Below are 27,260 nucleotides of genomic sequence, written 5' to 3' on the forward strand. Positions count from 1 at the left end.
GAAGACGAGGCAATTTTGGCTGATCTTAACATTAGAGTGAACAAAGCGTTCTCCCAAAAGAACAAGTACTTGAAGTTGAGTCATAAAAGGAAGCTGAAAGCTGAGGAGTTGGATACAGTAATGAATGATGAAATGAAAGGTTGTTTGATGAACCATATGCGATGCGAAGAGCACCATAGTGAACTGGAGTTGGCATTCAACGAAGGATTCGACAAATTCCGAGCATTTGCGGCAACAACTCATACAAGTTATGATTGGAACTATGTGTCCCCGGATGCTGTGAGAGAGATACTAGACGATGGGGGTGACATGAATGAGCATAACCACGTCAAAGCTGCTCGGAAGAAGCTGACCAATCCGAGTGCCGTGATTGCAGCTACCGCTGTTCAGTTGGTTGAGGGTGACCGTGGTATTGCACATATACTCCCTTAATGTCATTATCTAATTTAAAATAACACAAATATCAGTTTCATTTGCTTCATATATAATTATTGGGACTATGTATTGCAAGTCATCATGTGTTATAATGTGTAACATTATATTTTGAAAATACGGACATATTATTCAATAAGCAGTCAATATCACAGCAAGCAGGGAGTCAGTAAATGCTCCTTATCATGTCGATTTACATTAAAGAGCTGGCGTAGTAATGTGTTAAAAAAAAACCGACATGTGAGTCATAAGTAACATAACATGTGCTATACATTGTTTAGTGAATGGTTTATGGTATATATATATATATATATAAAATAAAATTCCAAATATTGCTGAAGATTTATTTGGTCTATATCACTAGGGATATGAGTGGCCATAAGCATGTGAGACCTGCTAAGAAGAAGCTGACGAGTACGACCGAGTGATTATGGCTACCGTTGTTCAGTTGGTTGGGGAGATCGTGGTATTGCTAAGAGGGAGCACATAATATGTTTTGCAATCAAATGTTCTTTTCTGTGTGGAATTATGAGTATTTATGTAAGTTAGTGTACCCTTTAATATTTGTCATTCAGTATCGAAATGTAATTGGCTGCAATGTTATGTTTTTTTTGTACACGCTGCTTTCTATTTGCTCTGTTCCAACAAAGTGCTTCAAGTATCCTTCAGTTGCAAAAGTGTACAAAATCGTGCCCTTATTAACCAGTTGGAAAAAGTGGCTACTGCTGGAAATGATTACTGGTAATGGAAACAACAGAGTAACTGCTGGAAATGCTGCATTAGCCTGAGGATTTGAAAAATGAATCTCTGTTAAAGCATAATTCACCCTAAACTGGCCTTTTTACATGGTAAAAGTCATTGCTTCTTCACATAACTCAAAATTTCATACTTTATCAAATGTCTTTGAAAATTTATAAATAGGGAGAAGATGTAAAATTAACATGTCTCCAAATTTCATGGACGAATGAAACCAAGCAAATTTTCATTTCAATTACCACTGGACATAGTAAGAGCTCATCGGAGGACATGAACAAAAACACAATAATATTCAAAAACTGAATCTTTAAACATCAATAACATGTCATTAATCTTCATAACAACCACATTTCGTCTAATACAAATATAAATCATTCACTTGGTCCGTGCATCCTGTCAAAATCGTCGAATAATGGGTCACTACGATGTATTGGAGTTGATTCGTTGTTGTTCGACGGTGATGTCCTGCATAAACATCAAACACAAGCACATAAAAATTTTACCTATTCAAATTTTAGATGCTATTACAAATAGTGTTAGCATCTTACGGTGTGTTCAAGCCTGGGCATTGTCTTCTATCATGACCAATGTGTCCACACTCCCGACAGTGTCTAATCCCTCGCTTCATTGCCTTTTCCTTTGCTCCCCTTACTCCTTTCGACCTTCCTTTGCACCTCACTCTCTTAGGGTCTTTCATATATTGTGTTTGAGAGCTGGACCCTCCAACTTCGTTATTACTTGGTCCATCCTTCAGAAACTTCAACTTCACCTGCAAACTTTTTAGAGTCTCTGACAGTACCTCACATCCTTCTTCACTCATTAATGCATCCTCAACCACATCTGAAGCAAGTCGAGACATTGTACTCCGCTTTATTAGAAGGCCAAGATCTGCACAGTCTTTAATTTCTTTGCCATTTGCATCTGACACCAATCCACATTTCGCAGTTTTCTTCCACCTCTTCAAAATATATTTTTCGGGCATATATTCAATCTGGTCCCTTCTGAACAATGCTAGGATGTGCTTGCAAATAATTCCAACAAATTCAAATCTTTTGCAGCTACACGATGCGTGGTCAGAATCTTTGACATATATGACTTCTGCCACTCTTGTTTCCCAATTTTTCCTTTCGCTCACGTTAAAGACAACTTTACAAGCATCCTCTGTTTTGAGCTCTAGGAAACATGCTGTACTTTCTATTAGTTCTTGCTCAAACTTTTGAAACATTGTCCTTGTGTACAAGGTAGCCATTTGTTTGTTCATTGGCATCGGTAGAAGACATTGAGCCACTTCAAATGCATCTACGTGATCAGCAACTAACTCTTTTTCACGTTGATGAGAAAGTGCCCTATCAAATCGTATTATGAAATCCATCAACGAATTTCTCCTTGATATGTATTGCTTGAAAAAACCATGAGAACCTTCCGCTCTTGGGCTGCTTGACATTCCAGCGGCAAAAAATTGTCGTGCGTAGGCTGGAACCCAAGATTCCCTTAAATCAAACATTGAACTTAGCCATGGATGGTCAGTCAAACCAGCTTTTGTAACCACAATATTCCATTTTGCATCAAACTCATCCTTATTGTCAGTATCCCATATGGCTTTCTGAAATTCACGCCAATACTCATTATAAGCGTCACGTGGTAACTTAACAGAGAACTTTGATGTGATGTGCCATATGCAAAGTCGATGAAATGTAGTCGGGAAGGCTATTGAAATCGCTATGGCCATTGCCGCATCTTGATCTGTAATGATCGCTTTAGGTTCCCCACCTGGCATGGCTTTCTTAAACTCCTCAAACATCCAAACAAACGACTCAGTCGTTTCCTTACTCAAAAATGCGCATGCTAAAACAATTGTCCGACCATGGTTATTAACTCCCAACATTGGTGCAAATGTCAAGTCGTATCGATTCGTGTTGAATGTGGTATCGAATACAACAACATCTCCATAAAACCCATACGCCCGTCTAGAAGTTGCATCTTCCCAAAAACATCGACTAAACCTGTCATGGCCATCTCCCTCAATCTTGAAATAAAAAGCCTCATTCTTTTTTTGTTCAGCCATAAAATACTCGGTCACTAGTTCAACATCGTGGTTCCTCAGCTTCCCATTCACACTACATTCAAGATTGTAGATATCTTTTTTGATAAAACCAATTTTATCCATTCCTCCGGATTGCACCTCAAAAATACTTACCTTCCGATGAATGGGAATATTAACTGAACCCAACTGTTTTGTGAGTACTTTTGTAGAATCTGAAATATGACGGTGTGATCTCAATAAATGCATTCTTTCTGATGGTGTCATCTTATGATTGTGTCCCTCTGCAAAAAGAGATATGGTATACTTCTTGCTCCCATTTGTCTTCACAACCACAATCTTAGCTTTGCAATTGCATCTACTTATTCCCCGTTGTCTTTTTCTCTCCTGAGTTTCATCTCTCCTGTATGCACCTTGTTTGCAACATACAAATTCTTTCCTCAAAATCTCTTTCTTATTTTTTCCCCAAAAGCTGGAATGAAGTCGAATACCAAAGCCAGCTAAGAATGCATATCTATTATAGAAATTGTAAACGAGGTCAAGCGAGTCAAACATCATCCCAACTGCTGGTGTTTCCTCATTTCTTACTTCAGGAATATAAACCCTCCCATTAGCTGTTGCACATTCATCACTGTCTGAGCCCCCTGACATTTTATCTAACTATATTATTGATCCACTTCTATAGTACTGCATAGCAATTATTCATTCATTAATCAGTCATTATTGCATCACAACATATCAATGCATTCCACTTACACAAAACATTGCCCAAATTGACACAAAATACGCATAGCCTAACTTCCAATTACACAAAACGCAGCAAAATTTCATAAGTTACGCCATCTCTTGTCAAATAATCTGTTCAAAATAACATTAGAACCAATATGTTCAACTAAGAACACAAATGTAATTCAAACCACCAATTACAGAACTTCACCCAATATCCTCTCGAAATGCTTACTCCTAATGTCATTAAGCCTAAGTTTAGGTTCTTTTACCTACATTTCATGATTTTCCACCCCGACCAACAACAATGAACTAAGTATATTGAATATTCATAAGGAAATGACACATTATTGATTCCAAAAATGACGCATTATTGATTCCAAAAATGACGCATTATTGATGCCACAAATGACGAATTTCCCACCCTCACAAAAAATAAACCAAACCCAATAAAATCAATCTAGCAAGTGAACTTACCTCTCAAAATCAATCGGGACCTCTGAAGTCAGTCAGCTGGAAAGAATGTGGTGGACATTAGAGAAGACTCTTTGGTATTTGAGACTCCATCTCTACCAAAATCGAGGAACAACTGCTGCTGGGGCTTCTAGCTACAAACAGAAATGACAATTGACAATGAGTGACTATACTTTTGGGAGATTTGGATCCTTCTAATTGTGGGTTTGCTTTTCATTCAAAAGAGAGGATTGTGTTCTTCAGTTTTTCACAGAGGGAAAGAGGAAAAGGAATTGTGGAATTGACTTAAATGGGAATTGTACACCAAGGTGGTAGAGAAATATTTAAACTGTTTGATATTTCTGTGAGCGTGTGAATGTTTATATAAATATAAATATGCACGCCTGATTTCTGTACGAGTATAGTAAGCAATATGATTGAGTTTTCTAAATGTTTTGACGGAGGGATTAGTTTGTTCATATCCTATTTTCTAAAATTTTATTTTTGTCCACTCACATCTTTGAATGTTTTGCCCCCCCCGGGCATTAGGCGTGTATCGGAGTACCACCATAGGGCAGACACCGCTTCTCGCTCCCTCCTCTCTCGATGTAGGATTCTTGTTGTAAATAGAAATGTATCTTTGTAATTTTTGTATAGTGCTCTGATATTTCCCTAGGATAGCTGTAAGGCCTGAGGGCATTTCATTTTGTTGTTGAGATGTTAGAATACTATGTTGAAAGCATGTTGGCAGTTGGGTTATATATTTATGTTGTTTGACAGGTGAAAATTTTGGGAAATAAACAAATTAAAGGGGAGACTCTGCAGAATTTTCGGCAGAAGACGAACTTAATAAACTTTGGATTTTAGCTAGAAGGGCAATTTAGTCATTAGTGCTCGGCACCCGTCAGGTGTTAGACATGCACAGGATTCGGCTAGGATTCCAAAGTGAAATTTGGGTCGGGTCCTGTCATAGTACAACACAGAGAATAAAAAAATAAATAAAAGATCCATAAAATCATAATATTATACGAAAACATTTATCTAGATCGTCAAATAAAACTTGATCCTCTCCATATCTCAACTACTAATTATTAGCATCGGACTGAAAGTACAATCCTAGTTTAAGAGTTGTCAACTAGGAACTCAAAGAGTAGAAGGGGATTTGATTCAAGTTATGTCTTTGGCTAGTTGTGAGATGCTTTGGAAAGGTGTTTGAGTTGGGAGTATTTGAAGTTTGTTCAAATTGGTTGTTTGTTGTTGAGATTGGTTGTCCCTAGAGCTTTAGGTTCTGCCTCTATTTACAGGCTTCCTGGTTCTTGTGCCAGCACACTTGGTGGAGAGGTGCACCAATTTGTTGTGGGTTCCTTCTTTTGCAGTTGAAATGAAATTGGTGAACTCGGAAGGGCTTGGTTGGCTGGGATAGTGGTTGGATTACTCAGAGGTGATGCACTGGGGTTGGGAGGAGAAGGGGAGAGAGATTTTATTTTTATTTTATATTTGTATTTGTTTTGTTATTTTTTTTAAAATGAATTTTTAAATAATTATGGACAAAATTACCCCTCCACAAATAACGGAAGTTGAAAAAATTTGAGGACATATCTTTTTTTTATGATTAATTAACATTGGTTTGAAACGTTATTACCCAAAGTTCAACATATCTTTTTTATGATTAATTAACATTGGTTGTTGAGTAATTATTTATAGCGTTAAATTTAACTTTGTATTTTGAGTGATTAGCCAGTTCGTATTTCAAACCATTTAGTTTGGCTGTAATTACATTAGTTGGTATGATTCATTCTCAAATTCCTTTAATTAAAACACGAGTGCAGGATGATTTTTTCAGAACACGCGAATAATGCTGTCAAATGCTAGAGTTATAAACAAAATGATGATCCGGTTTTTGAAACAGGAAACCACCATCCTAGGTGCCATAACAATTGCAGTTAACGCGACCACCGAAATTTTCTTCAGCTTAAATCCTGAGAGTCATCAGAAACTGTATTTCAAATTAATCCTGTCATCATCTAGGTCTCGTACGCAAAATATCTGATCAAAATTCAAAAGCATCCGAAGACAATGGGCCCAATTCCCTGATTTTCTTAGTATTCTTGTTGTTTAGCACGAAACATATTTCTCTTTTTACCCAAAAGTTGCTCTAGCTCTTTACCTTTAACTTAGTATTTTCATCTTTAATTATCCGGAGTTGCTTTGACTGGCCATCTATACTTTCGGAAACTCCTGATGAACAAAACTGTATTAGAAGAACAGAACTTCAACTGGAGATCATAACACCATTCAGAAAATATGGCAACAGCTAAGAGAAGAAAACTTTTCATCGCAATCAAGCAACTCAATAATTGGACCAAATACCCCAGGAATTTTTTACTCTCTGCAAATCTTACGAACAAAATTTAGCCCTCCTCTCACATCCTCAAAGTATTACACACGACGGCAGAAGGGAAGAGTGAAATGTTAGATATAGTACTTCATCCAACTATTTATACAGTGAAAAGAGAGAAGAAAAAGCTCTCATAATTTGAAGATGTACCGATAAAAATCTATAATCATTACACACACTATAATTTCCTTTTCATTAATAAAAGTAAGTTTGCTCTTGGAAAAAACAAGTAAAGCCCAGTGGACGATGCTGTAATTTCTCAATGTAAAGGCATGTTGCCTTGCCCTGCAGCTTAGAACTCACTCATTTTATTCAACACTTAAGGAAAACTCAAAAAAGATATGGTTGATAACCTACATTTAGTGAGAAAAAATTTGCTTAGTGGGATTTGGAATGGGACTTCTGTTGTCTTGTGATCCCCTAGAAGATGATAGGAAACTACCCTAGCAAGAAGATATTTTTGTTTTGTTTTATTATGTTTAAACATCTATTGGCACTTGGAATTGTTTAATCCCTTAAATTTCATACATATGAAATTAATTTACGGTATAAGTTGAAAATCTTAACTCTCTTCTCCCATTCTTCAAAACCGCATTACATTTAAATCAACATATGCACCCCTCCTTTCTTCCTTACACCTTTATAAGTAGTTACTTGCACTCTCTCGTTACAATTTAGAACACAGAAGGGAGCCACAGTAAAACTTTGCCAAAAGCCATCAACATCATACTGTCAGTCAGCAAACAGAGCACATAAATAAATATAAAAAAGTTATGCATGACACATCCATGGCATGCATATCAAAAGACATACTTTCAGAATTACTGTTACTTGGGCTTATACATCAACGAGACAGCCATGTTTAGCACACTGGAAGTTACAAAGGGTTAGGAAAGCAATTACTCACACCAGCAGTTGCATGATCCAGGCACTTTTCAGCCTTCTCAACTGCTGCTATCTGCTTCTCAATTTCAGCAGAAAGTTCAGTTTCATTCTTCCACAGGGACCTACGCCAAGAAGCAAAGAAAAACCAATCATATTGGAATGACTATGATAAATTCATCTAGAATATTAAGTACAAAAGACTCATACTTGTGCTCATCCTGCAACTTGTCCCTCTGTGACTTATGATGATTGAACACTGCATCTGACTGAGAGATGAGAGATTCAATTCAATAGTAGCAATCTCTCTTCCTCGAGAATCAATGTAGGCATCCCGCTCGCTCAACTCAGCATTAAGCTGTTTAAGTTCATCCTGAAGTTTTTTTGCTCCTGGAACATCTAAGAGTGAGAAATCAATTAAGTATAAATTAGGTAAACATAATACAGTATGCAATTTAGAACAGTTTATAAATGCTGCAAATAAAGCAACTAGAAACTTAAGCGCAAGAACAAAAGATGTAGGAGGAATGTCAAGTGACATTCCAAATCAGCAAAGTGAACCAGCCACGAGACTAAACACTCGAACGAAGCAGAACAACAAATTACACAAGAAAACTCCCAAGCAACAATCAAACCACACAAACATCGCAGAACCCTAAGCAACACAAAAACAAATCGGCAAAGATTAACTAAAACACAACTGCCAAAGAATTATGGCAATTTGCTGGCCTATGAAATATTTGGCCTTCCGCAAGGCGGTAATCCACATGTACTAAATTTCCAGGATCTGGTTGTGGTGAAAAGTGGGAAGAGGTTGAAAGGTAGAAAACAGTGTTTCTGTCTAGAGAAGGTTGGCTTTGATTTAATCAGTCTTAAGCAATGTGCCAATTACCTTTCTCTTTTCAGATTCCAAGCAAAGGTGCTAAGAAATTGAATTTTTTAAAAAGGGCTTTTCGTGGGAAGGTTTTGGTGAATAGAGCAAGGAGCATTTGGTTAAATGGGATATGGGCTCATATTCTCAAGAGAATAATGATTCTGGGGTAGGCAACCTGGAGGTCCCAAATCCGTCTTATTGCGAAAAACGTTTTGAGAAATAATGGTCAATTCAAAGTGAAAAACTCGAACCCAAGAAAAGAGGATATTAATTAAATCTGTACATATAAGAATCTAAACAAAACAAAAGAAATGAACATTAAAAAAATAAAAGATAAGATAAAAGATAAAAAAATTCTCAACTGGAAAGTGTTCTTATTCCAGAATTATCTGAGAGGAATTTGTACAATTGCTAGGAACAGAATGCATACAGTTCTATTTCTAGTAGTTGGAATTAAGCAAGACATACTAAAGCGGCAGATGGAGTACTCGAACTACACCCCTGATATGACATTTAAGGTGCATTATACTCTCAAGAAAGAAGCCAGTATACCTGTGCCAAACTTGAAGAAAGAACTCGCTCGAGATCATCAATTTCCTTTTGGAGACATTTGTCACGAGCAGCTTTACTTGAAAACTGGATGGCACGACCTTGTTTTTGATAAAGTATGCTAAGCTGCTTCTCCCCTTCCATTATTCTATATGCCAAAAGAACCAATTGTGAGATAATATATTCTAGCACCTCCGCCAAAGACTTCTCCTATGACCCAATCATATTCCAGTAACTGGACAGACTTGCTTGACATTTTATATAAAACTCGTGGCATATAGGACTACGAAACAAATCTCACTGACAATCCTAGAATCTCACCCACTATACTGCAAACCAACCTCACTTATTATTATTATTATTTTTTCCAAAAACCCGGGACTCCACTTTGTCAGCTTACTTGTGAATAACAAACTACCACAATAAATCCTGCTCGACATGAAATCCCCACCACCAGCAACCCAAAACAGCCCTATTCCTAAGAAGTAAGCGTTATGCATGTGCCTTAGCACACAGAGAAATTCTGGACACAAGATATGTATATCTGTACAATTAATATTGTGGTACTTCATTCTAATTACTTTGTTACCATAAAAAACTGGAGCTTTTTCCCCTGTTTTATTCATTATTCAACTTCCTAAGCAGAATAACTATCAAAACAACGTTGCCCAACTCTATAAAGATGTAGAGTGAGAATTCCCTTTCAGAAGCACAAACACCGCATGGATAACCATTTATGATTCAGACAAACACTGGACATCAAACATACAACAATAACAAGAGACAAGCACAAAAAAGAGTGAGGGCCTTGATCACCTTTTTCTTCTATTCTACTATCAATGCATGCAATGGCATTCAATTCCATATGCTACCCAATTATGATCCACAAAAAGAGTTTACAACTATAAACAACAGGAAAAAAAAAACACTTATCAAGTGCAATTTAACACAGAAGTGATGCAAATCTTTCAAATGGCCTAGCGTCTAACGTCGACTAACCTCTGCCAGTTTTTGGCAAGCATCCTGAAGTTCGTTGACATAAATAGTATCATATTCCATAACAGAAACCATAGAAAAGGGTTAATTAATCAAACCGGGTAATATACAGCAGATTAAGTATTTTCCCATAATTATATGCACTCACATGATGTGTTTTCCATCCAAGAATTACTCGTCCTTCTTCAAACCAATGATTCTTCGCATCTAGAAAATCTTTTGGCAAGAATTACTCATCCTTCTTAGTATCTAAAAAATAATTTTTTAAAATAAATATTGCCACGGCTTTAAGATGGTTGTGTTTAGGTAGTTTGGTTGGAAGGAAATAGGTGGAATTTTCACGGCTTTAAGGATGAGGACCCACAGATTGTCTGGGGATCGATTTCGTTTTGGTATGCCCTAATATGGCACTTGAAAAAGAAAAACCAAATTATTTTCCACCTTGCTCTAATTCTACTATGCCCTAACGTAGTATTTGGAAATCCTATGATGAACCTCCATGCGCATGTCAGAGAGAGAGAGAGAGAGAGAGAGAGGAAACACACACACAAATCAAATAAAGTTATAAAACAACTAAACTCAGCACAAGCTGTGCCCGTTTAATACAGCATGACATGTTCTGCCAACAAATGCGGATCCACTACTTGTTTAGACATTACTTCACTTTCAACATGAATCATACACTAATCCAAAGATTGTTAGGTATTTTAACATCCAATACCAAAAGTGAAACAAAAAATTAACAGCCCTAGTTTGACATACAGCTCAAAAGGAAAATCAATAAATTAAACAAATAATAAGTCTATACCTCACAAAAAACAATTGTGCAATCGGCAAAGAGAGATCAGACACTTAAATATGTAACTCTTGCTATTCCCAATCACAAGCCCACTGATGAACATATCCCCATTGCTGATTGAAACCCTGATTCGACATTACCAAACCTCAACTCAAAATCATACGGAAAATTACCTCTCTTGTGTCTCTTGCAGGTGGATGCGGCCAGAGAGCGTGAGAAAATCCGTTTTTCTCTCACTCAACTCACTCACTGAGACTGAATGAGGGAGAGAGACAGAGAGCGAGGGACACAGAGAGAAAGGAACGGAGAGGGAGGGGAGAGAGAGATCGATTGAGGTAGGGGTTGCGGACGGCGGCCATTTGGAGGTGGTGTGGTGGTGGTTTCGTCGAGTCGACTGGGAGAGTGAGAGAGTGAGAGAGAAAGAGAGATGGAGGCGTCGTCGAATGCAAAAATGAGGGAGGAGAGAGTGAGTCCAATAGGATTGGACGGTCCAGATTATCTGGCGCTTTTAAAAAAACAATTAACGGTCTAGATTAATAGTATAGAAGGCAAAAAGTTATTTTTATCCCTATAGTTTGACACTTTTACCGTTTTTGTTGCTGTCCTTTGAATTTGGTCAATTTTGTCCTCATTATCTCAATATAAAGTAATTTAAAGACAATCCTTAATTTGTATCAATTTTTTCAACTTCTATTAGTTATGGAGGGGGTAATTTAGTCAGCCAACGAAACTTCTGAGTGGGACTAAACCGTGTCGTTTCCAAGGAAACTTGATTTACACGACAACTCGTTCAAATTTAACGATCAGTCGTTTCACCGGATTTGAAAGAAAAAATATCCCACTTTTCTCCCAAAATTTGACCTTGACCGCTCTGCTACTAAATACTACTAGATATAGTGTGTTTTTTTATGTCTGGAGAAAGTGAGAGAAAACAATGGTGAAGCGGAGGCAAGCGCATTTGAGCAAGGATTCAAAGGTGGAAGTTTGTAGCAACGAAGAGTGTTACAGAGGTCCATGATCCTCAGCCACAATCCTTGACCGTGAACCATCAGATCCGGCCACAAACAACAAAAGGAACAACCTTGGCAACTCAAGCAAGGCTCTGGCGCAGTACGATAATCTGGTCTCTGACGACGACCCAAACAAGCCACTCACTGAGCTTGTTGACGTGCTCTCCATCCGGCCAGTGGCTCCTCCTGACAATCCTGACCAGCACTTCGAGCCAGCCGACGGCGTAGATGCCTCTTACCTTGATACTTGGTGGGTGGGGGTTGCGATGAAGTTTGAGGACGACAAGTATACGGTGGGTTTCAAAAACCCATCTGATCTGCTTCAGCTGCGGCCTCCTTGGGATTTGGAGGACCGCATATGGGTTCGTGCTCCTAAGGAGGCACTAGTTCTACATTTTAATAATACATGTGGATTTGTACTTGGTTTATGCTTGCATGGGCTTTCTTTTTTTTTCCTCCTTAAAAAGATTTCTAATTTCATAACAAGATAATCTTTTTATGTTGTTGCAATTTTTAAGAGCTGTTTATCCGTGTTCATGTTTTTTAAATACCGGTTGTCATGAGTATCATTGGTTCTTTTGACTGTTCTATTGATTTTCCTGAATTAAGATTTCTAATTTCATAAAAAGATAATCTTTTTATGTTGTTGCAATTTCTAAGGGCGGTTTATCCGTGTTCATGTTTTTTTAATACCGATTGTCATGAGTATCATTGGTTCTTTTGACTGTTCTATTGATTTTCCTGAATTATCAACCCAAGTTGTCATTTTTATTGCTTGTTATCAATTTTGGTCTGAGCCAGTACTTGACAGCAGGTTTGTTTGTGCTTTCTTTTTTTTCCTTTAATTTTTTTTTTTTTTTTGGTGGGACTTCTCTGATATTGTGGTGTTTGCTGAACAAGTTCCCCTCCTCCTAAATCGTATCTGCTTTCTGTAAGAGTTGATTATCAGTATCAATTTACTTATAAAAGATGCACGGTTTTTTTTTTTTTTTGGGTATTCCATATTAGGAACTTGTGGTTTTCTCTAGTTTTAAGTTTGAGTTTCCTAGATCTTTAATTATATCTTTGCAACTTCATGCCTTCTCTGCTCAATCATTTATCTCTTTTGCTATATATCTGGCTTCCTTCTATTTTTGAGATATGATACAAATTTCTATATGCTATGATTTTGATAGAAAGAAAACTGATCTTTGTCACTAATCTGCTTCAGCTGCGGCCTCCTTGGGATTTGCAGGACGGCATATGGGTTCGTAACCGGAAGGAGGTACTAGTTCTACATTTTAATAATACATGTGGGTTTGTACTTGGTTTATGCTTGCATGGGCTTTCTTTTGTTTATCAAAGAATTGTTTTTGGAGCTTTCTACCATGGCATTTCATGATTTAAGAACATGCAGGTTGTTTTTGTGCATTGGCCTTGCCTTTGTTGTTCTGCTTTTAGATTCTTCTTCCTTTTTTTTTTTTTTTCTCCTTAAAAAGATTTCTAATTTCATAACAAGATAATCTTTTTATGTTGTTGCAATTTTTAAGAGCGGTTTATCCGTGTTCATGTTTTTTTAATACCGATTGTCATGAGTATCATTGGTTCTCTTGACTGTTCTATTGATTTTCCTGAATTATCAACCCAAGTTGTCATTTTTATTGCTTGTTATCAATTTTGGTCCGAAGCAGTACTTGATATCAGGTTTGTTTGTGCTTTCTTTTTTTTCCTTTTTTTAAAATTTTTTTTTTTTTTGGGACTTCTCTGATATTGTGGTGTTTGCTGAACAAGTCCCCCTCCCCCTAAATCGTATCTGCTTTCTGTAAGAGTTGATTATCAGTATCAATTTACTTATTAAAAGATGCACGGTTTATTTTTTTGGGTATTCCAAATTAGGAACTTGTGATTTTCTGTAGTTTTAAGTTTGAGTTTACTAGATCTTTACTTATATCTTTGCAACTTCATGCCTTCTCTGCTCATTCATTTATCTCTTTTGCTGTATATCTGGCTTCCTTCTATTTTTGAGATATGATACAAATTTCTATATGCTATGATTTTGATAGAAAGAAAACTGATGTTTGTCACTAATGGTTCAAAGAGGATGGCGGAGGCAATTTTCAGCCTTGGGACAGGAGTGGAAGTAAATCTCAACGAAAAAAATCTATTGTGTGCTTGGTTCCCAACAATTTATCTTGCTGAGCTAGGGGTCATCAACTCTTTCTTGCTTCAATTTAAGAGCTCAAACAACTGTGATGTTAAAGGGGTTGTAAATGGTCCTCAGCTTCCGGAATCAGGCAAAATATTTTTGAACTTGATGGAAATGGTGGATGCATTCTATGATATGGGTTGGTGGGTCGGACAGATTACACAAAATCTTACAGAAGAAAAGTATCTGGTCCGTTTAAAATTCACAAAGCAGGTAAAGGAATGCAGTCCTTCAGACTTGAGGCCTCACATGGAATGGACGGATAGCGGATGGGTTACTGAGACCAATGGAACATGGGCTGATTGCTTTCAGGTATGCATATTTTTCTCTTATTTTATATTAGGAAAAAAGAGATAGGGGTGTCATGGCATGAGTCTTTATTATGGCTATGCTTATGGTTGTAAACATGTTTGAATCACCCTGTCTCCGAAATATAATCATTAAGATGCAATTATATCAGGTAAGTTTAAGTTTCTATGCTGAAAAGCGTACGTGGGCTCAATTATTTGTAGGTGGCTAGACTTGAGTCCTTGCATTGATAAATCACCTTATGGAAAGACCAAAAAGAAACCAAAAATTAATCAGAAACCTAATCAGATGCAACAATTTTACGTATTTCCAAGAACTTAGGATGGGTGCATCCGGAACACTCCTTATCTTTTGCACAATCATTTTCAAGGAACTTTGAGTTTACTAGGTCTTTACTTATATCTTTGCAACTTCATGCCTTCTCTGCTCATTCATTTGTCTCTTTTGCTATATATCTGGCATCCTTCTATTTTGGAGATATGATACAAATTTCTGTATGCTATGATTTTGATAGAAAGAAAACTGATCTTTGTCACTGATGGTTCAAAGAGGATGGCGGAGGCAATTTTCAGCCTTGGGACAGCAGATTCTGAACTAAAAGGGGGAGCTGAGAGGGAGCTACAATTGGATGATGGAGATGCTGGAGATGCTGGAGGTGATATAGATACTAGAGGTGCTGGAGATGCTGGATGTGATGGACATGATGGAGATGCTGGAGATGCTGGAGGTGCTGGAGGTGATATAGATACTGGACGTGCTGGTGATGCTGGAGGTGATAAGGTCTATTTCGTTCACGAAGTATTGAAGCTCGGCTTCAACTACCCTGAAAACATCCACCTTTTTATCAGGATCAACGTCTCCAGCATCTCCAGCATCTCCAGTATCTCCAGCATCTCCATCATCTCCAGCATCTCCATCATCTCCAGCATCTATATCATCTCCATCATCTCCAGTATCTCCAGCATCTCCAGCACGTCCAGTATCTATATCACCTCCAGCACCTCCAGCATCTCCAGCATCTCCATCATGTCCATCACGTCCCAGCACTCTCCAGCTGAGTATCTATCCAGATTGTCTCCAGATGGTTTCCACAAAAGCTCCCTCTCAGCTCCCCTTTTGGTTGATGGAGATGCTGTCCCAAATTCAGCCTGGGACAGCAGATATAGACTAAAAAAGGAGGATGAGGAGGTGCAAAATGGAGATACTGGACGTGCTGGAGATGCTGGAGATACTGGAGATGATGGAGATGATATAGATGCTGGAGATGATGGAGATGCTGGAGATGATGGAGATGCTGGAGATACTGGAGATGCTGGAGATGCTGGAGACGTTGATCCTGATAAAAAGGTGGATGTTTTCAGGGTAGTTGAAGCCGAGCTTCAATACTTCGTGAACGAAATAGACCTTATTCACTTCAATTCCGGACAGGAGCTGAAGGATGGAATTGAAGCTTTACTCCTGCAAGAAAGTGCACGGTTGCATGAGACTTCCAATACCCCATTGATCTCAAAATTTACTTTCATGTACTCTGCTATAAATGGTGATGAATGGATTGAACTCCCCATCGATGAGATGGATTGGGTGGACTTTGCAGCATGTACGCCATATTTACGCCTTCGATGTGCTTCTTGAGATAGATGATGTTGATGTCCAGGAGTTTTAAGGTAGATGATTTTGATGGCGGGATAGGCCACTTCCTCGGACCTGTGCGAGTTTTTGACCATAATGACATTCCTAGTTTGGAGGAGACGGTTACAAGAATGATCAGGCCACATTATCCTGAAAGTGAGTTCCAGGTCAAGTATTACAGTTATGAAGATCTAGACGGTGACTCTAACAACAATGATCCTCGTAACATTGTTCAGCTGGATGTATCCACTTTGGGTTGGGAGGAAGTCGTAATGGAATTAGACGTGGTAAGGGTCAAGCCTTTTAATCCTCCTCAGTTGCTGTGGGTAGCAAAACTCCATGAAAGACAGGTAATAGTCCAGAGTTTCGTAAACTTTGTTGTAAATTGTCTAGCATGTTGGTTTGCTCTCTTTGGCCTCTGGTTCTGTACTGTGTGCACTGATGGTTTTGGTTATGTCTTATCTTGTTGCTCTTGTCTTTTTTACAGTTATGCTTGGCTGGATGTTGCCGGTTGTGCTTGGTGCTATTCTAATGTCTGCTCTATTTTGCTTCTATGGTTTGTCGCCTTATTTTGTTGTAGTTAAGAATTCTGGCGGTGACATGTACGGTTTGGAGTTGAAAAAGTAGGGGAAATACTATGAACCGAGTGCTATTCTCTTAAGCATAGTTATTATAATGCCTTTTGGACAAAAATTTGTCTCCCTTGGATTGCTCAATTCTCATGGCTCATATGCTTCAAACAACACTGTTTTTGTTAAGTGCAGGTTTTTCCTGTTAACTTTTTTTTATTTTATATAATATAAATATCAGTTGTGTGCAAATTGTTCCGTTAAATGTCTTTACGATATCAAATGTATTTCCTTCCATTCGGTTTTAGTTAAATTTTTCATGTAATCCTTCGGCCCCTCTACGTTTGAAGCTCCACACTTGCCCTATGTGGCTTTTCAATATGGATGCAACAGATTCTGGTTGCATAGTTGTATATATATATATATATATATACACACATATATCTGGGAGTTCAACAATCGTAAACGACTATCATTTAGGTTCATCAAGGATCAACCTTCAAAACATCAGTAAAATCGGAAACCATTTGATAATCTTAACTGTGCAGACAGACATAGTCTGACCAATATGATGATGGTAATGAAATAGCTTTAGTAAAGGCACCCTGCTCGATATGATAAAAGTATATTTCGTTAGTAAATATTCAACCTAATGCAGACCAAAATAAAAAAATAAATAAAAAATCAACCTAATCATACTTTTATCAACTGCCACTCACCCCTTCTAGTTTCTAATATAATACTTCGATTTATCCTGTTCCTAACACCATAACAACATAAAAGCACACTCCTCTCAATCAAAATTGCAATCTAGAAAATATGTCTAAGTTGCTTAAATAATTATAAACCTAGTGGCACTCCAATAAATTGTCAAAGCATAGGCCCCTACCAACCTAAGTAAAAGGACTAGATTTAAGAATAAGCTTATCCTTAATTAAAGTTAGCCTCATGTTTTGATGTTATATGGCTGAATTTTGAAAGGAAAAAAAAAGGTTCATACACCTAGTAGGAATTAGGGGTTTGTAGAACAAATAAGAAACCCATGACAAATCAAATTTAATCATAGCAATAAACAAGATATTTCAACCATGTCATTATCCCTTGGAGCACATACATAGTGACAATCTCCTTGAACCCATCAATCAACAACTAGATTAGTTCATTCTTTTAATGTACCACAAAATGCATCAGCTTCTGAAATTTGCCTATTGAGAAAGACGGATAAATTTCGCAGGCACGTGTGTGGCTCTTTGTTTCTGTTTGGCAAAATGTTAATTTTGTTACATGTAGTTTGATATACATTGAATTTTCAAGGAATGGTGGATTCATGAATTTTTATAAGGGTAAGTTAAATGTTTTTTTTTTAATTTTTTTTTCTTTTATAGTGGAGATATATTATAAGCCCTTTTTTTCTTTTTCTTGAAACAAAAATATAAATAAAATTTTATAAATCAAACATGTTTCATAGCTGAAAAAGTTTTTATTGTAGTCACCGTAGAAATTGGAAGAGTTAACACTAAACTAATCAACCTATCAATCAAATAATATGCCTTTGCTCTGTCTATTTTAATTAATACTTGACATAGTTATGAAAGAGTAGACATAGTTTGAAAGATATCAAGATCATGTTGGTGAACTTCAAACTCAAAAAGTTCGAGCTGGCACCTCAATAAACATAATTCTTTAACAGTGAAATCTTGAGAATAAAATTTTGTCTATAAGCTTGCAAATATCATCAATCTTAAATGATTTAAAACCATTGTTAAGGTCCAAAGCAGAGCTGAGAATAAGAAGTTCCATTGTTCTTTCGCTAAATCTACTGTTTAACTCTTTCCATTGATAATCTATTGTATCATTGAATAAATCAACTCAATAATGATGTTCAATTGTAATATCATCATGTTGCTGACAAGAACGACGTGTACCAACTTTATAAGGAGCATTCATATCTAGGAAAGCATGGTAAACAATATGCCTTATCTCTTTGTCGGTTTATTATCATCATGTGACATGATATCCTAACAAGAAATACTAGACACCAAAAATCATATACGATAATTAATAATTCAAGTTGCAAAAGTAAAACATACATCAACAATCTCCAAAAGTTTTCACCTAAACCATAAATCATAACAACTATTAACAACAACAACTAAAATTGGAAATTGAATATATATAAAAATAAAATAAAAAGAGAAAAACTTACCAAGATTGAAGAACCCACTAAAGATAGGTTGGTACAGTTTTTTAAGAGAGGATAGCTATTTCCTCTAGGCTCTCAAGATTCAAATATGGCGGCCATTGCACAAGCCATATAATTAATTAACCCAAACAAAGAGATAAAATAATTAAAAAAACCAAACAAATCCAAAAGATTTTCAGCTTAAAACCTCTCGGCCATGGCAAAACTCCCAACACGATTGTTCCCTTGAAATTTCAAACAACAAAGCATCACAACCTCACAAAATTTTCTCTTACACCAAATATTAAGTAACGATATTAAACCTATATAGGTCAAGAAGAATGTTTTATGGGATCGATTGGGGTTTTGGGAATTGATGAATTGATTGGTTGTCAAGTGGGAAAAGAATCAATCTGGCGACCGAAATTTATTTTGGCTTCCTTTTATTAATTACGATGATAAAAGATAATTGAAATTCCACCGGTCGAGAGATTCCATGCAACTTGGCTTTTTTTTTGGGAGTGGATATGTGGGGAGCGCGAGCACGACAGTTTCAATGGGCCGAATCTGCATTTTAAATGCTTCATTCTCGTGAATATTGACAGAGGATATGTTGATATGAATATGACTAAGGAGAATAGGATTAAGAAATGAGAAGTTAATTCTGGTACAACCTAGAGAATAAAAAAAATTAGAGGATCCATAAAATCATAATATTAGACAAAAATATTTATCCAGATCGTCAAATAAGACTTGATCCTCTCCATATCTCAACTACTAATTATTAGTATCGGACTAAAAGTATAATACTAGTTTAGGAGTTGTCAACTAGGAACTCAAAGAGTAGAAGGGGATTTGATTCAAGTTATGTCTTTGGCTAGTTGTGAGATGCTTTGGAAAGGTGTTTGAGTTGGGAGTATTTGAAGTTTGTTCAAATTGGTTGTTTGTTGTTGAGATTGGTCGTCCCTAGGGCTTTAGGTCCTGCCTCTATTTACAGGCTTCCTGGTTCTTGTCAATGCACGCTTGGTGGAGAGGTGCACCAATCTGTTGTGAGTTCCTTCTTTTGCAGTTGAAATGAAATTGGTGAACTGGGAAGGGGGTGGTTGGCTGGGATAGTGGTTGGATTACTCAGAGGTGATGCATTGGGGTTGGGGCGGAGAAGGGGAGAGAGGTTTAATTTTTATTTTATACTCGTATTTGCAACGGAAGTTGAAAAAATTTGACAGAAATTGAGGATACTGAGAGCAAATATTGAGAGCTCAGTTAGTGGCAGAGTAGATCTTGGTTGATGAATATCAGCGTGATATTAGAAGATTGAAAAAAATAGGGCAAAGACAGCAGAGGAGAATCTACGTCAGCTTGAATTATTGCAGGCAGAAAATGAAAAGTTATCAAAAATGGTAACTTTTTATTCTAAAGAGATGCAAAAATAGCTGGAGGCATTGGAGATCCCAGGGAAACGCAAGCGAGATCACGATGGAAGTTTTGCTCAAGTTAAGAGAGTGATCTTTGGGAGCTCAAGTGATGAGCCCCAAGAAGCGGTGCGTGAAGACCCAAAAGAGGACATCCAGATGGCCAAACTAAAAGCTCCTGTGGTGGAATCAGAAAGTGTGACATGATGAAAATGAAGATGAAGATGATGTTGTTGTTGTTTTTTTTTTTAAAATTTAATTTAATTTTGTTTGTAATGCAGCCTTTGTTTGAAGTAAATTTTTTTTTTTTTAAACAATCAGAAATAAACTAACTAATCACACCACGTAAATAAATAAATAAAAACTGACTTAACAAAAAAAGTAAATAGGAAAGAAAACAAAGAAGTTCTCTAAAAATTTTATTTTAAGAACACACAAATATATATGCAACTCAAGGATGACCAGTTAAGGGCTTCAGAAAACACAGCCAGGGGTTCTGGGAAGCTTGGAGGTGTCACAATGATCCCGCTTAAAACCCAAACTTCTTAGACACCGAAGGTGTCACCTAAAGAACTCCTAGACCCTGTATTGACGAATGTGTTCACTGGAGTTACCAAAAGTCAGCTCATATGATACATTCAAATGCTTAAAATTTAAAAAGAAACAAAAACTTAAAATTATAATAACAAAACAAGTAAAGAAAAAGGATTGGATTACTCCCCTTGAAGCGATTAGGTCGAGCATGGATGCAATTGGAGGTCGCGAACTTCTCCCAATACTCCACACTTCCTATCTTTATGATTGAAGTTGCCTTGTCTCTCCCTTTTTATTGAGCTATTGCAATATTTCTAACTCCGACAATTTTTCTTTTTGAATTATCACCAAATGTGACAAATCCTCCATCTTTGGGTATAAGAGATGAAAGTTTGGATTCGTCTCCAGTCATATGCCTTGAGCATCCGCTATCCAAGAACCATTTGCCATTGTTCCCATAGGATTTGAGGCATACCTCATCATCTTTTGCCATAAGACAAAAGTTGGCCATTTCATTGTCTCTTGAGTTTTGTTCAGATTCACTTCCATTTGAATCATCCCACGTGACCTTCAAAGCTTTCTTCTTGGACTTCTTCCCTTTTAGACGAGGGCAATCTGTTTTGTAATGTCTAGGCTTGTGACATTCAAAGCATGTAGGTGGATCTTTCTTACTTGAATCACCTTTTGAAGCTTCCTTCCAGTGAGGCTTTTTACCAAATGCCTTCTCATTTCTCATGAATCTTTTGAAACACCTTGTAATGAGCGCCATTTCTTCATCATTGCTATCCCCTTTGTCATCCACACTTTCTGGATGAGAGGATTTGAGTGCAAGACTTCTTTTAGGTGGTTCTCCTTCTTGTCCCTTCTATGTAATCTCATGAGTCATGAGTGAACCCAAGAGTTCATCAAGACTTAGCTTTGAAAGATCTTTAGCTTCTGTGATTACTGTGACTTTAGGCTCCCATTTCTTTGGTAGGGACCAAAGAATTTTTCTCACATGTTCAACATTAGTATAATCCTTACCAAGGGCTTTCAAAGAGTTAATGATATCAGTAAAACGAGTAAACATTTTTGAAATGGATTCTTCAGGCATCATAGAAAATAATTCATACTTGCGAACTAACATGCCAAATTTAGTTTCTTTAACTTGATTAGTACCTTCATATGTTACTTCAAGTTTTTTCCATATTTCTTTAGCAGATTCACAAGCAGCAATTCTATTAAACTCTTTAGCATCAAGGGAACAATATAAGATACTCATAGCTTTTGCATTTGTTTCAATTAAGGTATAGTCCTCTTCATTCCATTCATCTTCAGTTTTAGTAATAATTCTATTGCCATCTTTTTTTTTTAATAGGAATATTAAGACCATTCCAATATGTGTAGTGTTCGCCATTTAACAAAGGAGGCCTATTCGTTGATGTCCCTCAGTGAAAATCATGCCTGTCAAATTAATAATATTTGCCATATCGTAACTCTGTGGATGTTAAGCCAAAAATTTAGAGGGTAAGCTCTTATACCAATTGTTGCCTAGAGAATCAACCTTAGAAGGGGATGAATAAGGTTAATTGCAATTTTAAATTTAAACACAGATAAGTGAAAATTTGACAAGCACAATAATAAAGAGATAGGGAAAGAGAGATTCAAACTCAGAGATTTATATTGGTTTAGTCCACCTGACCTACATCCAGTCCTCAAGCACACCCCTTGAGAGTTCCATCCACTATTTTGGAAAAACTCTTTATAGGCGGAGTTGAAACCTTTACACTGTCAGAGCACACCACTCTAATACAAGATGGAAGACACCCTCCTCACCTCACAGGGTCAAACCAACCCTTTTTACAAGTTTGAATGAAATAACTCTCGGAACAAAAATCTCTCCTATTTGAGAGGGATATACAATTGAAGCTCAAACAAAGATAACTGTCCTTTCTGAGTAGATGATTACAGACGTAATTTTGGATACTACAACTCTTGTATGAATTTGAACAAGGGATGGCTCAAGAGAAAATGATATTTAGAGTATGATGAATGCTTGTAAGCTTGAATGAATATGTTGAGTTGTTGTTTTCACCAAAAAGCTGAATACATATTTATAAGTATAAAAATTTAGTTGTTGGAAAGATAGAGCCGTTAGGAATATATAGTTGTTGGAAAACATAGCCGTTAAAAATATAGCTATTGGAAAACATCAACGTTAAAAATATAGCTATTGGAAAATAGATCCATTGGAACAGTGTAAAAAATATAGCTATTGGAAAATAGATCCATTGGAACAGTGTAAAAAATATAGCTATTGGAAAACATAGCAGTTAAAAATATAGCTATTAGAAAATAGATCCGTTGGAACAGTGTATAGCTAACCTTATTTCCATTTCCAACATTTAAGTAAATGTCTTTGTCCTTTTACTTTCATTTATTTTTATATTACTCAATTTACTTAAGTTTACAATGTAAATAAGAAAGTACTCCCCATTTGGATTCAAATAAAAATACTAAAAAATCAAATTCCCACCAAATCAAAATATGAAAAATTGGCTTAGTTCAACATGCGATTTGGAATAAAAATGAAGGCTTAACAAGTCTATATATACTTGTTTCACCCTTTGTGTTTGTGTTCCTGTGATGGATAGGTCAAAATCCTCATTGGCCTTGCAAACCACTCGTGGTCAACATGTCAACTTTCTTTTGCGCGAGCGTGCCACTATTAGCAGTTAAAACCCTAACGGACTTGTAAAAATGCAAATAACTTGCACCCCAAGTTACTGACTTTAATCAAGTGATTGTGTAGCTGGGTGAGGAATGTCTTCCCAAAATAAGTTCTTTTCTTGTCTTAGACTAATGAGGACTTCATAATTTATTTCAGTAAAAACAACTAGCAATTCTAGCCGAAAAGAGAATTGGAAATGCATTAAAAGTGTTTAGAATACAAGCTGAATAGACATTTGAAAAGAAATAAAAGCTGCCAAATCTAAAGAGGCAGGACATTGACTTTGACTTTTTTCTGTTCTGTGGAAAAGGCTAGACTGGATTGAAAAGACATATACTGGAATTGCACGTTAGTATCTTCAACTGTTCTGGGTCAGCTGGAAATCGATACTAATGTTGAAATTGGCAGAGCTTCAATCCGTTCTGGCAGCGAAGGAACCTGTTTTGTTTGACTATAAGTCAAAATGACAACTGTTCTAACAGTTTTGAGCACCTGGATCATCCCTGGAAATTTGTTAAGGTTTTCATATTGTGAAAAACCTGACTGTTGCTTGAATTAACTTGAGCTGAGCCAAATTTACAACAGCAGAAAGTTGAATTCTGCTTGATTTCCAGAATTGAACTGGACTTGCAATGCGAGTGGTCTTTTCTTAGTTGATGAGCTGTCTTCCTGTGCTGGATTTAAGAGTTGGAAACCTGGGTTTCACCTGCTTTGCTGTGAGCTGAATGATTTTACAAGCTAAAATAGCTTGATTTTTGCTGAGTTTGGAGAGATCGAATGATCTTTGGCTTCTGTCGGTTTTGAATGAAAGAGATTGAGTTTTGTTGAGAGATTGATTGGGTGTGTGTTTTTTGATTGATTCACTGTCCCTGTGAATGTCATCTCTTTCTGTATTTATAGGCATAGTTCGAAGCACTCTCTCTCATGATATCTAGGAATTCTTGTAAAATTCCTTTAACTGTTGTTAGCCCAGCTTGCATTGTCTGCCCTTGGTGGTATTTTGCCCGTTGTCATGATGATTAATCCTCTTTGACTTCACTTTCTGCCCATTCCCACCTTTTTCATGGAATTCTTCTGCCTTTTCAGCTTTAGAGCTGAATTCACATGGGTTTTGTTGAAATGGAGAAGGAGAGAGACTCTCTTTCCTGTTTGCTTGTCTGGAGATGGACAGTGGGGATTGGGTCTTGAGCTTTTTTGGATGTTCTTCAAGATTGAAGCTGGGTATCTCTTTAATTGGCAGCTGGGTATGTTAATTTGATTTACCCAGAGTGGTAAATGAATTTTTATCCCTGGGTAAACCGTGATAACTGCCAAAAATAATCTTGGGAAATAGCTTAAAATGACACCCATTTCATAATTTTAACTAAAAATACCACCCCTTCCCAATTTTTGTACAACTATCACCTATAAATATAAAATTATTGTCCACTTATTGCTGATTTTTCACAAGTTCAGAAATTTTGTTCTCTCTTAGCTCACACAGCTCTCTCTCTCTCTCTCTCTCTCTCTCTCTCTCTCTCTCTCTCTTTAGCACAGCTCTCTTTCTCTTTGGTATCTATCTATCACAGGTCTCTGTGTCTCTCTTGGCTCTCTCTCTCTCTAGCACAACTCTCTGTCTCTCTCTTTGCTCTCTTTCTCATAGCGCAGCCGTTTCTCTCTCTAGCTTCGTTATGTCTCTTTCTCCCCTATTCGATCTCTTGCTCTCTGTTTGGAATCGCGAACCCTTCCCTTTAGCTATGTCTTCTGAATAGCTGCTTGCAACCTTGAAGCTCTAGTGGATTGCCGACCTCGAAAAGGTAGTGTTGATGGTTATTTTCTTAATATCAGTGGGATTATGTGAAATGAGTTATAGTTTGATTGTTTGGGTTTGTGTTAAATTCGTTTTGGCTTTAATGTCTTTGGGTTAGGTTTTGTTGAATATTCATGCTCATTCATCTGGGTTTGTACCAATTCCATTTAGATTGGTCTGGATATGTGAATCTTGAAACTTGGGATTTTCCATTTGATGTAGTAGATCTGTATAGTGTGATTCTGATGTGTTACTAGTGTACTGTGGTTGTGTTCCTCTTATTTTACAGTCGTATTGCTGTTATATTGCTATTATAGTGCCTCTATATTGCTCCTATATTGCTGTTATATTGTGGTTATATTGCTATTGTATTGTATGTTTATTGTGGTTATATTATTGTGTTAATGAAATGTTGTTTTGTCATGGTCAGAAATGGAGACAATTGTTATTCTCGTGTGCTACAATGGAAAATGGGTCACCTCGAAGAAGATGTGCAAATATGAAGGGGGTGACTCAAAAGGCTTAATAGTTCCACGGACCATCAAATTTGCTGAACTGTTGGACCGTGTGCATCAGATTGGTAATACAAACATCAGGGAAGACAAGATTTGCTTAAAATTCTCAGTTTTGGTGGCCTCGAATGAGTGGAAGCACATAAAGATTGAGGACGATGATGATGTCAATTTTTTTTATGAAGTACAATTTCGAGGTAACACCTTCAAAACTAGCTCCCTTACTCGTGAGTATAGAAGATAAAGGACTGACAAATGATGTAGTTCATAGTATGCATATCACGACAGATAGTAGTCGGATGGGTCATTCTTCAGTTGCCATTGTTGAAAGCAATGAAGTAACTTGGAATAATACAAATGTCACTGATTTGGGAGGTGAAGTAGGGACAGATTTTATGGATATGATTGATTTTAGCGAGGTGGAGGAGATGCATGGTGGTGATAATGGTACTGAAAGAAATGAAGTGTCAGTGTACTCTGCCCCTCCTAATTTGGGGTGCTTGAACACAGCTGCCCAGTTGCCAAAAATGCGTTTAGGAGGAGAATCTGAACCCACTCGTCAACATTATTGGAGTCAAATGGGTGAAAAAAATCGGTATAATGCAGTCGGTGTAAAAGATGAAGAAGCATATTTGGACAGCGGGTTTTCACGAAGCGATTGGAATCCGAAAATTACAGTTGGGCAAATTTTCTCTAGTAAGAAAGCATTGTTGACGGAGTTACGGTTGACGGCATTAAGAGGCCACTTTGAATTTAAGGTGCAATTCTCTTGCACTAAGAGGTTGCTTGTGGTTTGTTGTCAACGTCCATGCCCATGGCGGGTCCGAGCATCGAGAATTGGAGAATACAGCTTCATGATTGTGAGGTGTACAACTGTCCATGAATGTGATTTGAGGTTTGTAAGTGACAAGCATCGTCAAGCAACCGCAGCACTTGTAGCCACTTCACTTAAAAGGAAGTTGAAGGATTGTCGGACAATATACACACCAAGTGACATTATGAGAGATGTGAAACACAACTTTGGTTGCACCATCCATTATTCGAAAGCTTGGAAAGCAAGGGAGTTAGCTCTATTGTCCATTAGAGGATCACGGAGGAGGCATATTATATCCTTCCAGCTTATTGCTATGAATTGGAGCGTATGAATCCCGGCACAAAAACACACATCCAAACTGATGAGAACAATCACTTTGTGTATTTATTTATGGCGGTTGGCGCATGTATTAGAGGGTTCCGTTCTTCCATGCGCCCAGTATAGCCGTGGATGCCACTCATTTAAAATCCAAGTACAAGGGTGTTATGTTTGTAGCAAATGCATTCGATGGTAATCGAAATATATATCCTCTTGCTTTTGGGATCGGGGATTTGGAGACGGATGCATCATGGCATTGGTTTTTCACTAAACTTCATGAAGCCATTGGTGAGTGTCCCAATCTTGTTATTATTTCTGATCGCAATGTTAGCATAGAGAATGTGTGGAACAAAATTTTTCCAACTGCACAACATGGCATAT

The 27,260-nt window shown here is 37.1% G+C and overlaps 2 protein-coding genes and 1 long non-coding RNA gene across 8 annotated transcripts; 1 reads left to right on the forward strand and 2 right to left on the reverse strand.

Annotated features, from left to right (window-relative positions):
* Window positions 1-1,499: 1,499 nt before the first annotated feature.
* LOC117613313 lies at window positions 1,500-2,039 on the reverse strand. Its single transcript, XM_034341931.1, has 2 exons — window positions 1,737-2,039; window positions 1,500-1,653 (listed from the first exon to the last, which is right to left on the reverse strand). Exons 1-2 carry the CDS (start codon window positions 2,006-2,008, stop codon window positions 1,560-1,562), a joined length of 366 nt encoding a protein of 121 aa, XP_034197822.1. The 5' UTR covers window positions 2,009-2,039; the 3' UTR covers window positions 1,500-1,559.
* A 5,497-nt stretch (window positions 2,040-7,536) lies between these two features.
* On the reverse strand, window positions 7,537-11,334 carry LOC117613311. Of its 3 annotated transcripts, none has more exons than XR_004583708.1 (4): window positions 11,080-11,334; window positions 9,115-9,259; window positions 7,899-8,087; window positions 7,537-7,813 (listed from the first exon to the last, which is right to left on the reverse strand). It is a non-coding gene; the product is annotated as an uncharacterized LOC117613311 (long non-coding RNA). The 3 variants fall into 3 exon arrangements; XR_004583707.1 differs by having other exon boundaries at window positions 7,899-8,078; window positions 10,916-11,334; XR_004583706.1 differs by having other exon boundaries at window positions 10,916-11,334.
* Window positions 11,335-11,760: 426 nt separating this feature from the next.
* Window positions 11,761-16,860, forward strand: LOC117613312. 4 transcript variants are annotated; one of them, XM_034341929.1, is made up of 7 exons: window positions 11,762-12,209; window positions 12,243-12,278; window positions 13,127-13,180; window positions 13,994-14,413; window positions 14,960-15,164; window positions 15,702-16,389; window positions 16,527-16,860. In XM_034341929.1, the coding sequence occupies exons 1-6, from the start codon at window positions 12,183-12,185 to the stop codon at window positions 16,040-16,042; spliced, it is 1,083 nt and encodes a 360-aa protein (XP_034197820.1). In that variant the 5' UTR covers window positions 11,762-12,182; the 3' UTR covers window positions 16,043-16,389; window positions 16,527-16,860. The 4 variants fall into 4 exon arrangements, with proteins under 4 accessions (XP_034197817.1, XP_034197819.1, XP_034197820.1 ...); XM_034341926.1 differs by having other exon boundaries at window positions 11,761-12,278; XM_034341930.1 differs by lacking the exon at window positions 12,243-12,278 and having other exon boundaries at window positions 11,763-12,209.
* The last annotated feature ends 10,400 nt before the right edge of the window (window positions 16,861-27,260 follow it).

Source organism: Prunus dulcis, unplaced genomic scaffold (assembly GCF_902201215.1).
Source record: "Prunus dulcis unplaced genomic scaffold, ALMONDv2, whole genome shotgun sequence".
Lineage (NCBI taxonomy): Eukaryota > Viridiplantae > Streptophyta > Magnoliopsida > Rosales > Rosaceae > Prunus > Prunus dulcis.

Coding starts and splice junctions, on each gene's coding strand:
- LOC117613313 (XM_034341931.1), bottom strand. CDS start 2,008: ATGAGTGAAGAAGGATGTGAGGTACTGTCAGAGACTCTAAAAAGTTTG. Junction 1,654..1,736: donor TGCCCAGGCTTGAACACACC/GTAAGATGCTAA, acceptor ATGTTTATGCAG/GACATCACCGTCGAACAACA.
- LOC117613312 (XM_034341926.1), top strand. CDS start 12,183: ATGAAGTTTGAGGACGACAAGTATACGGTGGGTTTCAAAAACCCATCT. Junction 12,279..13,126: donor ATTTGGAGGACCGCATATGG/GTTCGTGCTCCT, acceptor AATCTGCTTCAG/CTGCGGCCTCCTTGGGATTT. Junction 13,181..13,993: donor GGGTTCGTAACCGGAAGGAG/GTACTAGTTCTA, acceptor AATGGTTCAAAG/AGGATGGCGGAGGCAATTTT.